Source organism: Myotis daubentonii, chromosome 5 (assembly GCF_963259705.1).
Source record: "Myotis daubentonii chromosome 5, mMyoDau2.1, whole genome shotgun sequence".
NCBI lineage: Eukaryota > Metazoa > Chordata > Mammalia > Chiroptera > Vespertilionidae > Myotis > Myotis daubentonii.
In genome coordinates, this window is record NC_081844.1 from 53,540,526 (window position 1) to 53,554,826 (window position 14,301).

The 14,301-nt window shown below is 39.4% G+C and overlaps 1 protein-coding gene across 2 annotated transcripts in view; it reads right to left on the minus strand.

Moving 5' to 3' along the window:
- The window catches only part of MND1 (meiotic nuclear divisions 1), a 72,480-nt gene that overhangs the window by 17,267 nt on the left and 40,912 nt on the right, over nucleotides 1-14,301 (minus strand). For both annotated transcript variants that reach the window (XM_059695310.1, XM_059695309.1), the window contains exon 7: nucleotides 8,324-8,368. In XM_059695310.1, the coding sequence (XP_059551293.1) occupies nucleotides 8,324-8,368 (45 nt within the window). The remainder of the gene's footprint in view (nucleotides 1-8,323; nucleotides 8,369-14,301) is intronic.

The window sequence follows — 14,301 nt, forward strand, 5'->3', positions numbered from 1 at the left end:
CTTGGGAATAGGAATGATGGTGAGTTTTTTTTTTTTAATTTTACAAATTTTCTTTAATGTACATATACCACCTTTATTATGAATATGTATTATAAATAAAGAAAAATAATGGTAAAAGTGTTCTGGTTCAGAATCCTATATAATAAAAGCCTAATATGCTAAGTGTCCAGTCGTCCATTCAACCAATCAAAGCATAATATGCTGATGATATGCTATGATGTGCACTGACCACCAGGGGTCAGTCAACCAGTAGACCAGTTGCTATGACGTGAACTGATCACCAGAGGGAAGACGCTTTGACCTATGGGTTAGCTTGCTGCTGGGGTCCAGCTGATCGGGACTGAGCGAGACGGCCGGACACACCCTGGAGTCCTCCTGCGGTCCCTCCCCGGCTGGCCAACCTCCCGCGTCCCTCCCCGGCCCCGATCGTGCCCCAGTGGGGTCCCTCGGCCTGGCCTGTGCCCTCTCGCAATCCAGGACCTCTCAGGGAATGTCAGAGAGCCTGTTTTGGCCCGATCCCACAGACCAGGCTGAGGCACCCCACTGATGCATGAATTCGTGCACTGGGCCTCTAGTATTCGATAAATATTAAGCACTGTATTAGCAGTGATAATGAAGTAAAAGTGTTAAAACAGGTTCTTTTGGAGTGTTATGTCACCTCCCCCCAATTCATATGCTGCAGTCCTAATCCCCAGTCCCTCAGAATATTTGTAAACTTGACACCCCTCCTCCCCCTTTTTTCTTACTTATTTTCAATTCAATGGAGTGAAGGACATATTTTGGTGAAAAGGGTCAAAAGGTCTGTGAATTGATCTTCAAAGATGTGATTAAGTTAAAAAGAGCCTATTAGGCCAGCCCTAATCCAATCTGACTGGTGTTCTTATATGAAGAGGAAATATGGACACACTGAGCCCTGACCAGTTTGGTTCAGTGGATAGAGCGTCGGTCTACGGACTCAAAGGTCCCAGGTTCGATTCCAGTCAAGGGCATGTACCTTGGTTGCGGGCACATACCCAGTAGGGGGTGTGCAGGAGGCAGCTGATCAATGTTTCTCTCTCATCGATATTTCTAACTCTCTATCCCTCTTCCTTCCTCTCTGTAAAACTCAATAAAACATATTAAAAAAAAAATATGGACACACTGAGACAAGAACAGCAAGACCATGAGGGGACACACGAGAAAGTGCCATTTACAAACCAAGGCCTTAAAAGAAACCAAACTTGCTGACACCTTGATTTTGAACTTCCAGCCTCCAGAATTATGAAAAAATAATTATCTTTTAAGTCATACCCAGTCTGAAGTATTTTGTTATGGTATCCTTAGAAAATTAAAATATAGTGTTGGATCACTTTAAAAAATATTGTTTTAAGTAGTTTAATTCCAAGGACACCAACACACATAGAGGGAAGACTGTGAGAAGACACAGTGAGAAGGTGGTTGTCTACAAGGCAGGAGAAAGGCCTCAGAAGGAACCAACCCTACTGATACCTTGATCTTGACTTCCAACCTCCAGGACTGTGGAAAAATAAATTTCTGCTTTTTAAGCCATCCAGATTGGGGATTGCAGCAGAAAACAGATGACACAACCAAATGAAGTAAGTGGAGAGTGTAGGCAAGGATGAAAAAAGCCTACAGGAGATGGTGAAGCAGCCTGGGCTAAGCAAGAGCAAGATGTTTCTACTCCCAAGAAGAAAAGGCAAGGAAAAGTGATCCTGAACCTGGAGCTCTCTACCTGGAAGGGCTATGTTAATGGCTGTGATGCAGAGGAGCACAGTTATTTCCAACCCACTGCATGACATGGTTAGAGAAAGCTACTCCAGGATATGATCCACACAAATGAAGGAGTAAATCTAAGAAAGACATAAGATACAGAAAGTGGGAAATCAGGGAATCCAACATAGGGGAGAGGCAAGCAATCCCAGGATGATGGTGAAAGGAAATTCTAGGATGACAGCTGTGTACTAGCCACAGAGGCGAGAAGACCATACAGGACAAGAGAGGAACAATTTCTTCAAGAAGATGGAGAAGCCCTGGCTGGTGTGCTCAGTTGGTTGGAGCATTGTTCCGTACAAAAAAAGGTCTTGGGTTTGATTCGTGGTCAGGAAATCGAACCTGAGACCTTGTGTATGGAAGGCCAACCCATCAATGTTTCGCTCTCTCTCCCTCTCCCTTCCCCTCTAAAATCAATAAAAACATATTGTTGGGTGAGGATTGAAAAAAAGAAGATGGATGAAAATGATGCACAACTGCTATGTGTGAAGATATAAAGAAGATATTCATCTAGTAGAGTTTTAGATTGAATTAGCAATAAGTACATGGAAACCTATGTAAACAAAGTCAACTATTAACTCAAAGTCAACTATTAACTATTATAGGGTAAGAATAATACATTTAGCTATGCACAGCATTACATAATCTTCACAATGTAAACATGCTTAATCACAATCAATAATGCAAACACTGAATTACAATAATTATGCTGAAAAAAGTAGCAAGGAAGGAAATATGTAATAGTTGAGATGCAGAATAGCAAAGCTTTACATTAGGAATTACAGAATTGCCTAAAATTGAAAAATCAAGCAAAAGCAATATATGAATGTTATTTGGAGATATGATTATAAATAACCAAAAAAAAAAAAATCAGCTAAAAGAGTTGAAAGGGCTTGCTCTGGAGACAGGAAATGGGAAGAGATCAAGGTAGTGGTGTTTTTCATTTAGAAAAAAATTGTATATTAAATTTAGCTCATAAAAATTCAATGTATATCATTTATCTATATATATAAAGGCCAAGCGACCGGAACAACAGAACTGGTTGCTATGACGCGCACTGTGGCAGCCAACCAGCCCAATTGAGACCCCGATTGGCCCACTCCAACTGCCCATAGTCCCTCCCCTGATTGGCCCCCCCAACCTCCCATGGCCCCTCCCCAACTGGCCTTACCCCCAACTGCCCCCCCTGATAGGGGGCGGGGCCAGCCAGCCAACCTCCCGCATCCCCTCCCCTCCTGCCTGCCTGGCCCCGATCGATCCCCATCAGGGCGGGCTGGCTGGACCCCACCTGTGCACAAATTTGTGCACCGGGCCTCTAGTATTAAATGATATAATGACAAGACAGATGACAGTTTTCCATACAGTACATTACATTCATGCTAAAGATAACAATGCTTCCTCTACTATAAATGCTACTTGATCAGTTTAAAACACATTATTTACTATGCTTGGAATATTTGAGCATACTTAACAAAAGAAGAAATTATAAAACAAAAGAAGTTTAATTCTAGGTATCAAATAAGATTAACTTAATGTTTAAAATAAAGTTCATTTCTAAAGTGAATACTAACACATCAAATAGAATAATGTTGAAAAATATCCTCATTTCTTTCAACTAAAGTGTTAAAGAATATCAAGATATTAAATAAATTTTTACTTTTTAAAAAAATCTAAAACCAATTTTACTTTTTATATGGACCTTGGAGAGAATATGAAATACTAATAGCATTAGGTACTCCAGAATGATGTTTAGTTTCACTAGTGTCTGCATAGCCAAATACTTACAGAGGGCCCGCTGCTACATGAGACAGGCATTAAGTGTATTACAGGAATTCCAGAACATAAAGAACCTATGCCTTCAAACTGACACAAGAATAGAGAGAAAAATCAATTTACTACTGAACAATTTCAAAGTGGTATGTATGTTAGAAAAGATCAAGTGTTATGTGGATAGTGTTCAGAATAGGGCTCCAAGAGCACAGAATGACTTCCATGAAATGAGAGAACAGATGCAGGTTTGGAAGCAGGAAGTCTGGAGAAATGGACTTCAACTTTAGGTCAGAGAAAAGAAAATGAGACCACAGGAAGGCTATAGCCTCTGCAAAAGGAGTTCCCGAGTCCCCTGAGGGCAAATCATTTTATTACAAACCCTCTAAGATGAAAAACAAACAGAAGAACAAGTAAAAGCTTCTCCACAACAATGCTTAATGGACCAATTCAAAAAGACTCAATTATAACAAGTTCTCAAGCTGCTGATGTCTGCCTTCAAGACAATGTTACCCACCATCCTGATAGTTCATTCCCTGTCAAATAATTTCCCTATGATGTGGAAATTTTTATAAATGGCTAAAAAACAGTGTTGTTATTTTTTTAAAAAAGAAACAGCCTTATTAAGACTGGTAGAATTCCTGTTAATCAATATGGTGGCATATCCAAGATAGGCACAGGAATAGGATGGGCAATATCACATGCACCACATCTATCCCCCCTCACTCATTAAGATGCCTCTCATACTAAGTCATCGAAACTCCACTATCTGAATTATTAAATGAGCTGCTAAATGATATAACTTATTAAATTGCATTGAAGTGTATTTAGTGCCATAAAACATTTTAGGGAAAAGGTAGATTTACAGCTGTCCATATGGAAAACAATCCTATATAATAAAAGAGGGACAAGCAAATTAACCACCCCTCCGCTACGATCAAGCCACGCTCACAAGCCAATCAGGAGCGAGTATGCAAATTAACCCAACTAAGATGGCGGCGGGCAGGAGCTGGAGCAAGCAGGAGACTTGGTTTGCCCCTGACGATGGAGGAAGCCAAGCTTCCCGCCTGCCTTGGCTGGCCTTGGGCTCTGCTCAAGGCTACAAAGTTTCAATTATAGAAGATAAATAAATCCCAGATACCTGCTTCCAGCCCAAAAGGAGAGGCTGGGAGCTTGGGTCGCCGGGGGGTGTGGCGAGCCTGAAAACGGCCATTAGCCCCTCACCCAGGCTGACCAGGCACCTCAGTGGAGACCACCACCCTGAAGGGGTGTGGCCAGCCTGAAACAGCCCTCAGCCCTCACCCAGGCTGGTCAGGCATCCCAGCGTGACACCCACCCTGATCTGGGACACCCTTCAGGGCAAACCAGCCAGCCCCCTCCCATGCATCAGGCCTCTATCCTATATAATAAAAGGGTAATATGCAAACTGACCCTAACAGCAGAATGACTGGTCACTATGACACACACTGACCACCAGGGGGCAGACGTTCAATGCAGGAGCTGCCCCCCAGTGGTCAGTGCACTCCCACAGGGGGAACTCTGCTCAGCCACAAGCCAGGCTGATGGCTGCCAGCACAGCGGTGGTGGTGGGAGCCTTTCCCGCCTCCTCAGCAATGCTAAGGATGTCCGACTGCAGCTTAGGCCTGCTCCTCGTTGGCAAGTGGACATCCCCTGAGGGCTCCCATGCTGCCTGACTGCCAACTTAGGCCCGATCCCCTGGGGAGTGGGTCTAAGCCAGCAGGTGGACATACCCCAAGGGTTCCAAGACTGTAAGAGGGCACAGGCTGGGCTGATGGAATCACCCCCCCCCCCCAGGTGCACAAATTTTGGTGCACCGGGCCTCTAGTAAAATATTAAATACTAGTACACGAATACACTCTGTGTTTTACATATTCACAACAGTAAACCCAGTTTTGCCCCAACCTGTATATTTCAGGGATTTTTTATGTAAAAAGAAACCAAACATCTATAATAATAAAAGGATAATATGCTAATTACACCGGACAACCGAACAACCTTCTGGACATCATTCCGGATGAAGCCGCAGTGGTGGGGGCTGAAGCAGAGGCAGTTAGGGGCGATCAGGTGAGCAGTTAGGGGTGATCAGGCAGGCAGGCGAGTGGCTAGGGGCGATGAGGCAGGCAGGCAGAGTGGTGAGGGGTCATCAGGCAGGCAGGTGAGCGGTTATGGACGATGAGGCAGGCAGGCAGAGCAGGTTAGGGACAATCAGGCAGGCAGGCGAGCAGGTAGGGGTGATCAGGCAGGCAGACAGGCAGGCAAGCGGTTAGGAGCCAGCGGTCCTGGATTGCGAGAGGGATGTCCAACTGCCAGTTTAGGCCTGATATGGCAGTCGGACATCCCCCAAGGGTTCCTGGATTGCGAGAGGGTGCACGCCCAGCTGAGGGACCCCTGCCCCCCGTGCACGAATTTCGTGCACCAGGCCTCTTGTTAACTAATAATTACATAACACTCTTTAGTTATAAGTATTACTGATATTTTCTTTTGGTTTTGAAGACTGAGAGATTTTCAGAAGTGTAATTGTTTTAACTCCATGATCTTTTCATAATACTTCTATGTTGGAAGGAGCAAGTTATAACCTCAAGTGGAAATAGGGTTCTGTTCATGCTGCTGTAAAAATACATTCCTTCCTATTGATTTTAAAAGTGCCGGGTTCTTTCTCAGGTAAGGACATAGGGGGAAAAGTTGTTGAAAAATTTTTTAATTATAATTTCAGAAGTTTATGATCAATGGGAAAACATAAAAGCATTTTTTAAGAGGAGAAGGGAAAAGGGGAGTATTAATCCATGTGTCTAATGTTGTACTAAGTGGCTTACCAACTATCTTATTTAATCCTTCCAAAATGTGAGGTAGATACCGTCCACATTGAACAGATGAGAAAGCAGGTCTGAGAAGTTCAATTAAGTCACAGAGCAAATAAGGAACACACTTAGATTCCTTTCAGAGTCAAGTTCTTCTTACCCTTTACACAGGCTGCCTGTTCCTACTTTTTGCTGAGAACTATTGAGGGAAATCACTTTGTGACTCTTATTTTTTTAAATATATTTTTATTGATTTCAGAGAGGAAGGGAGAGAGAAACATTGATCAGCTGCTTCCTGCACACCACTTACTGGGTATCAAGACCACAACCTGGGCATGTGCCTTTGACTGGAATTGAACCTGGAACCCTTTAGTCCGCAGGCTGACACTTTATCCACTGTGCCAAACCAGCTAGGATTTATCTTATTTTTAACCTAAAAATCCACTCACTAGTTTTTCTCACTCAAAATTTTGTATTTCACAAATCCATATGATAGTACTGTTTATTACTTTAGACTTTATTGAACACATAATTCATTATTCTCTTTTTAAAAAATATTTTTATTGATTTTTTTTTTTTTTAGAGAGAGCGAGAAACATTGATCAGCTGCCTCCTGCATGCCCCCTATCGGGGATCAAGCCTGCAACCCAGGCATGTGTCCTCACTGGGTGGGACTCGAACCCCACACCTCTTGGTGCATGGGACAATGCCCAACCAACTGTGCCACATGGGCCAGGGCTCATTATTCTCTTTTCTTTAATATTAGTTTGCTGGTTTACCTTTCTGTTCTTACCACGAAAGCATTACATTATTTAGCAAATAGCTTCATAATAAATAAGATTGCAATTTTATAGGAACCAAAGGCCAATTACATTGACTTTATCAATCTACTTAATTCTAAAATAGACAAGAAAAAATGATTCTACTTTTTAAGAAATACAGAGGCCTGGACACAGAGTCAGAGAAACTTGGCTCAAATCCCTTTCTTCCAGCGACTGACTTAATCACCTTTGACTTTAAGCTCTCTGATCTCTGCATTAACACAATCTTATCCAACCTCCCCCACAGAAACAAAATGAGGATGAGTAATACATGTGAAGGCATTATAAACTTTTGCCACGATGGAAGAGTTCAATTACCATTAATGTACAATTAAATACTGAAAAAACAGTGCATTTTTCAGACAAGTTTTAACAATACTAATCATACTTGTATATAATTCACAGCAATTATAATTTTTAAACTTTCTTCTAAACTTCAAGACACACAGATAATGCCATAATAATTCCCATTTCTTAGAATATCTCTGGTGTAGACCAGAGGATATATCCACTGGCAAATGGGTTAATGAGGCATTTACAGGAAGGCAGGGATACAGAGAAGACAGTACCACACAGGGAATAAGAGCTTGAACTCTGAATTCAGAAAAGCTGGATTCTGATTCCTGTTCTACTGCCTAGCACCTGTGTGGCCATGGACTCCTGGTGGTCTCTGTTTCATCTCCAAAATTAGGGATAATAATCCTATCTACCTCACAAGATTGTTGTAGAGATAAAATGAGAATGCACCACAGACACTCTTTATAATGTCTGGCTTCAAATCAGAACTCACCAAATGTTGGCTGTTATTATTATTAGCAAGAAGACAAATCTTTAGGATTCCACAAAACTCTTAAAGTTCTATGAAGGTTAAGTGATTAGCCTAAGTGACTTATCTGAGAAAAATCACACAAAAGTTAAACTGGAAGCAATCATTGGTTTTTTAAAAATATCTTATACTTTACAAAATGACTCATAAAAAGATTAAAACCTTAAATAACTAAAATGATTTAATATATAAAAACCTGCTTAATGTATTTCCAAAAACGTCTTTCCTTGAACAAAACTAGATACAATAGCTTCTGTATTTCACATCATAGTTAAGTGTGGAAGAAGTTTATAGTTTAGCAGTGCCATTATAATACATACCAGTCCATCTGTTAGCAGCGTCTTTGGCTACTTTATTTGCTTGACCTGAAAAAAACAGAAAAAAAAATATATACACGCACACACACACAAACACACACAATAAATGCAGTAGGTCCTCAAGTTACCTCTTTTCGCCGTAAGTCGGAACCCACCCACATAAGCACCTACATCACTCACATGGAGCACATACACAGCAGTAATGAAGTGAAACAGTAAAAAATATTTAAAAGGAAGAAAACAATTCCTGACCTTTACTTGTGGTAAATAAATAATAAAAAACACAAAGCACATATATACATACTTCAAAATGATGGAACTTTTCTTCTATAAATAAATGGGAGATGGCGACGTAACCACGAAACGACATACGTGAAATCTGACGTAATAGGACTGTCTGTATTGGTTTCATTGATCTCCTCTTGTTTTCCAACTATCTATTACTTTTATTTCTACTCTATTCATTATATTTCCTTCTGCTTGCCTTAGGTTTAGAGGGTTCTTCTTTTTCCAGTTTCTTAAGGTGGAAGACTAGGTTATTGATTCAAAAGTTTTCTCCAGGCATTAAATGTTAATCAATTTTTTAAAAAAGAGAAATATTTGGAAAACAATAGATAATAAAAGAAAAAAGTAAGACGTTAGTAAATTTCCACAGAGCGATGCCTTCACTGCATCCCAGTGTGTGCTGGGCATGTTTAAACCCTCAGGCAATTTACAACTCTGCCTTAGCTTTCACTTCCTGCTTGCACAGAGTGTCCAGAAAGGTCAGCTGGAGGTGGGAGATTAGGAACTTCTCAGGTCTTTCCTGAGAATGTGCACAGGTCTATGCATGTATGTGGGCTTCTAGGTTTCCTGGAATATGCTGATTTTTAAGGCACCAACGGACATATCTTTCAGCTTCTCCTTTTAAGCTTTCTGGTTAGTCTACTGTTTGCCTTATTATTTTAGACAATCACTTCCCAGGGAGAGGCTGTTAACACTTGACATATTCCAATCCAGGTCAAATAAAGATATTCATTCCTATTGGTGGCTTTTCAGGGAACCACCAGACATCAAATAATGACAATTCTTTGGGAATGAGGGACTTAAAGATTATAGCTATTATCAACAGAAAAACTGTTTCAAAATAAGCCATGAGAGACTTCAAGATAAGCCTAACTGTTGTGATATAATACTATAGCCATTAAGAACCAAATCTATTAAAATCAATTTGTGAAACTCATAAATCTTAATCCAGCATATTATATTCTGCAATAACATGTTATCAGCCAAAATACTATAAAATCCTTCATTATCAAAAAGCACATTTTACAATAATCTCATTGGGAAGGGAACTTAGGGTAAGCAGAGGTTAAAGTCTAAAAAAGTTTTCTAGATTTAAGGATAAGGAGATCTTTGTCATTTACAATTTATATATTTAAATTTCTTCAATCTGTGGGTTATAGTTTCCATCAAATTTGAAAAAAAATTTAGCCTTTATCTGATAATATTTCTTCAGATATATTTCTGACCTGGAAAACCCTGCTGTTCCCCAGCATGCACTCCTTTGGGACGGCAATTACAAATATATTAGGTCACTTGAGGTTGTCCTACAGCTCATAAATGCTTTTTTCATTAAAAAAAATGTTTTTTCTGAGTTTCATTTTGGATCATTTCTACTGCTATGTCTTCAAATACACTAATCCTTTCACAAACTTTAATATGCTGTCATTCCAATTCAGAAGTATTTATCTCCACAAGTTTGACTTGGATCTTTTTTATATCTTTCATGTTCCTACTTAACTTTTTGAATATATAGATTACTTTTAAAATAAGTTTATGGTCTTCTAATTTTATCATCTGTGTCAGTTCTGGGTTAGTTTTGATTAATGGTTTATTCTTCTCATTAAGGATCATGTTTTCCTATTTCTTTGCATGCCTGGTAATCTTTCATTGTATGCCAGACGTTATGAATTTTATTATTTTGGGTGCTAGATATTTTTGTCCTCAAATAAATATTCTTGAACTTGTTCTGTAATGCCAAAAGTTACTTTAAAACACTTTGATGCTTTCAAGACTTGCTCTTATGATTTGTTAGATAGGTTGAGAGCAGTCAAGACCTTCTTGAGTACTCTACCCAATGCCTTGTGAATTATACATTTTTCTAGTCTGACCGGTAAGAGTTGGCACTATACCTAGTCCTATGTGGGTGCCTGGCACTGTTCCTTCTAATCCTGAGACTGTTCTTTCCCCAGCTTTGGGCAGTGTCCTCAATTGCATGAACTAAGTACTCGAGAGAAACCGTCTATAGATATCTAGGGCTCTCTTTCTATGTAACTCTCTCCTCTCTAGTATGCTGGCCTAGATCAGCTCTAGCCATGTGATCTCCCTCATTCTCAATTTCTTCTCCTCCTTAAGGGAGTCTGCAGGACTCTGCCCAGGTTCTCCTTCCTTGTGCCACAGCCAGGAAACTCTCAACAAAATAAGGTGGAACAACCATAAGGCTTTGCTCTAATAACTACTGTCTTTTGTTGTCTGATATCAAGTATCTTGAAAACCATTATTTCATATATTGTTGTTTCAGGTGGGAGGATAATCCCAGTTCATCACTATCTTGGCTGGAAGTGGAAGTGCCACATTTGAATAAAGTTTTATTTGCTAGCTGAATTTTAAAAGCAGAGAAATTATGCATTTCTCTATAAAACTATAAACTAAAATTAGAGTAAAAAATTATGTTTACAGGCATGTAGGCTTTGATAGTTTCTCCCCCTTCAGGTTGTAGTTTGGTAGCTCTCTAAAAAAAAGATAACTTACCTTGACATCTAAAATATATTTATGGAATAATTTAATTATCCTGCTTATCTACTGCCTATTAAATATGTGTAATTCTCTATAATTAACATATTCTATAGAAATATATAATATTTTTAATGGAGGAAACGAATAGCATAAAGCCAGGAAGGAAAGACTTATCCTCTCATTTCCCTATTAAGATGAGAAACGTACAGTGTGAAAATGTAAAAAATGGACACAAATCCTACAAATTCCATTGGATCCAAATATAGGTCCATCTGATGTGGCTACATAAATATTAAAAGATAATCTAGGTCTGATGTTGATGAAGAATGATAAAGTCTCTTTAACTCACTCTAAAACAGAAAACTTTTTCTTCTTCAATTAGACCTCACACCCATAATACTCATTCACATTGCTTTCCGTGGGTTGAAAAACAAATTACTAAGCTTTTAAATGTAAGGGTTAAGAAGGAAAGCAGAATTCAGGCAACCAGTATAAACTTCCTCCTCAACTATGCTTTCTACTGTCCAGAAAATCCATCATCCTCTGTATACCCTGAAACATCATGTTTTAGTTTTCTTTTTAAGAGGTGATGCACTTGCCGAAACCGGTTTGGCTCAGTGGATAGAGCATCAGCTTGCGGACTGAAGGGTCCCAGGTTCGGTTCCGGTCAAGGGCATGTACCTGTGTTGCGGGCATATCCCCAGTGGGAGATGTGCAGGAGGCAGCTGATCGATGTTTCTCTCTCATCGATGTTTCTAACTCTCTATCTCTCTCTCCCTTCCTCTCTGTAAAAAATCAATAAAATATATTTAAAAAAAAAAAAAGAGGTGATGCACTTGCCAAAATTGCTGCTTGATTCAGAGGTACAAGGAATGGTAGCCTCTGAAATTACAATACCTGAAATAAAAGTTTTCCCACTTCATGAATCAGTCTGGCACAATTCTCTAGCCCTGATGATTTTCTGTACTTCATAATGACCCATAGCCTTAGGATCACCAGCAGTATATGTCTGGGTAGTTCTGTAAGAGTTTCAGTCATTTCTGAGAGGACAGATGAAATTAAAAGCGGGAGGTCATAAGTAGAAGTGTTATCGGTCAGGGTCATCTAACCAACTGTAGCAATACCAAGGGGACCATAGAGTGAAAATGCAGAAACCCTGAATGGGTATTGCTAAGAGTTGCAGTTCCTAGACAGAAAGAGAATAAAACAGGAAAGCAAAGAGTTGGTAAAGGAACACATCCAAAAATTATACAAAACTGAAATCAGGAAGCAAGGCATAGCCAAGTAAGCATAATCAATGAAGGATCAGATTTGGTTACTGTTTTACTGTGTGAAAACAGAATTTTCATGATGAACTGCTAGAAGGCACAGCCATACTGATCCTGAAAATAAACCAGCTGAAGGTAGGAAATCTGGGTAAGGAAACTGTTATGAAAGTTCTCTTTGCTGAGAAGCTGCTCTAGGCAAAACACACAACATCTGATGTCCTCTTTTCTTTTAAAGATAAAGCATTAGCAGGCATAGCTTCCTAATAACTCCCTACCTGTCTCCTGCTGCTTTGATGTGCTCGTATTCACTGAGGATCATGTGATATTAAGTTAAAACTTTAAAACAGATTAAAGTGGTTAATTTTGTAGCAGTAGATTTGATTAGCACTTTCTTCTGCAGGATGATGATAAATGAAATGAATCTGTGGGCGGCTTGAAAGAGCTATGTCTCTCCAAAAACTTAATTTGTAGAAAATGACTAGCTCAGGGAGTTCTGCCTCCACACTCTGAAAATCATGATGGATAGTCAGCAGAGACAGAGCCAATACATACCGCCATCTAGGCCAGCGGTTCTCAACCTGTGGGTCGCGACCCCTTTGGGGGTCGAACGACCCTTTCACAGGGGTCACCTAAGACCATCGGAAAACACATATTGTTTTTGTGATTAATCACTATGCTTTAATTATGTTCAATTTGTAACAATGAAAATATATCCTGCATATCAGATATTTACATTACGATTCATAACAGTAGCAAAATTACAGTTATGAAGTAACAACGAAAATAATTTTATGGTTGGGGTCACCACAACATGAGGAACTGTATTAAAGGGTCGCGGCATTAGGAAGGTTGAGAACCATTGATCTAGGCTGCGTACTACCTGCGCGTGGTTCCTCTTGGGCTGTGCAGAACAGGGACCTATCTCTAAAATTAAATTTAACTTTACATTGCACTAACTGAACTGCTAAGGATTTTTTTTTGTTGTTTTTTTAACTGTAAAGAATACCATCAAGTACAACTTAATTGTAATCAAACTATCTCAGGTTAATTTTAAAGTGCCAAATATTTTCAGTTTTTTTTAAAGCCTTTTATCACATAATGTCTGTTTTTCTAAAAGTTTCACTTGGTAGTTTCCTAAATGAAAAGACAGGCTAAGACAGAAAAATGTGAAGAAAGTTATGGTTTCCTTAGCAATTAAATGCAGTGTCTTAATAATACACCCTTTCATTTCTTTAAATAATCAAATTTCTATCTTCACATAAATATTTAAAAATTATTCAAATTGAAGCTTTGGAGACTGTGGTTTAAAAGTAAGACAAAACATCATTGTATATTCAAAATGCAAGTCAACACAGACTAATTTTCTGCAACTTGCAAACTTTGTATTTTGGTATCATTTTTCCTAGAAGATATTGGTGGGGTTTTTTCTAGAGTTAAGGTGCTTGGAGCCAAGTTAGCTACGTCTCTGACTCCTTAGTTTCCTAAGTTTATATTTTATGTCTTTATCCTTCTACCCCACCTAACTTCCTTACTCTTGAAATGCTTTTTTTTTTTTAAATATATTTTATTGATTTTTTACAGAGAGGAAGGGAGAGAGATAGAGAGTTAGAAACATCGATGAGAGAGAAACATCGATCAGCTGCCTCCTGCACATCTCCTACTGGGGATATGCCCGCAACCCAGGTACATGCCCTTGACCGGAATCGAACCTGGGACCTTTCAGTCCGCAGGCCGACGCTCTATCCACTGAGCCAAACTGGTTTCGGCCTTGAAATGCTTTTAATTTTAAAGCTATCACTATCCTTTAAGGTAAGTCTCCTTAAAGAAAATTTTAATGCACCATTAATACTATTAATGGCTTTATTTTCTTATATACATAGAGAAAGAATACTAGGCAACCAGAAGTATAGAGTCTCTTTCATTAGCAGAGTTAAA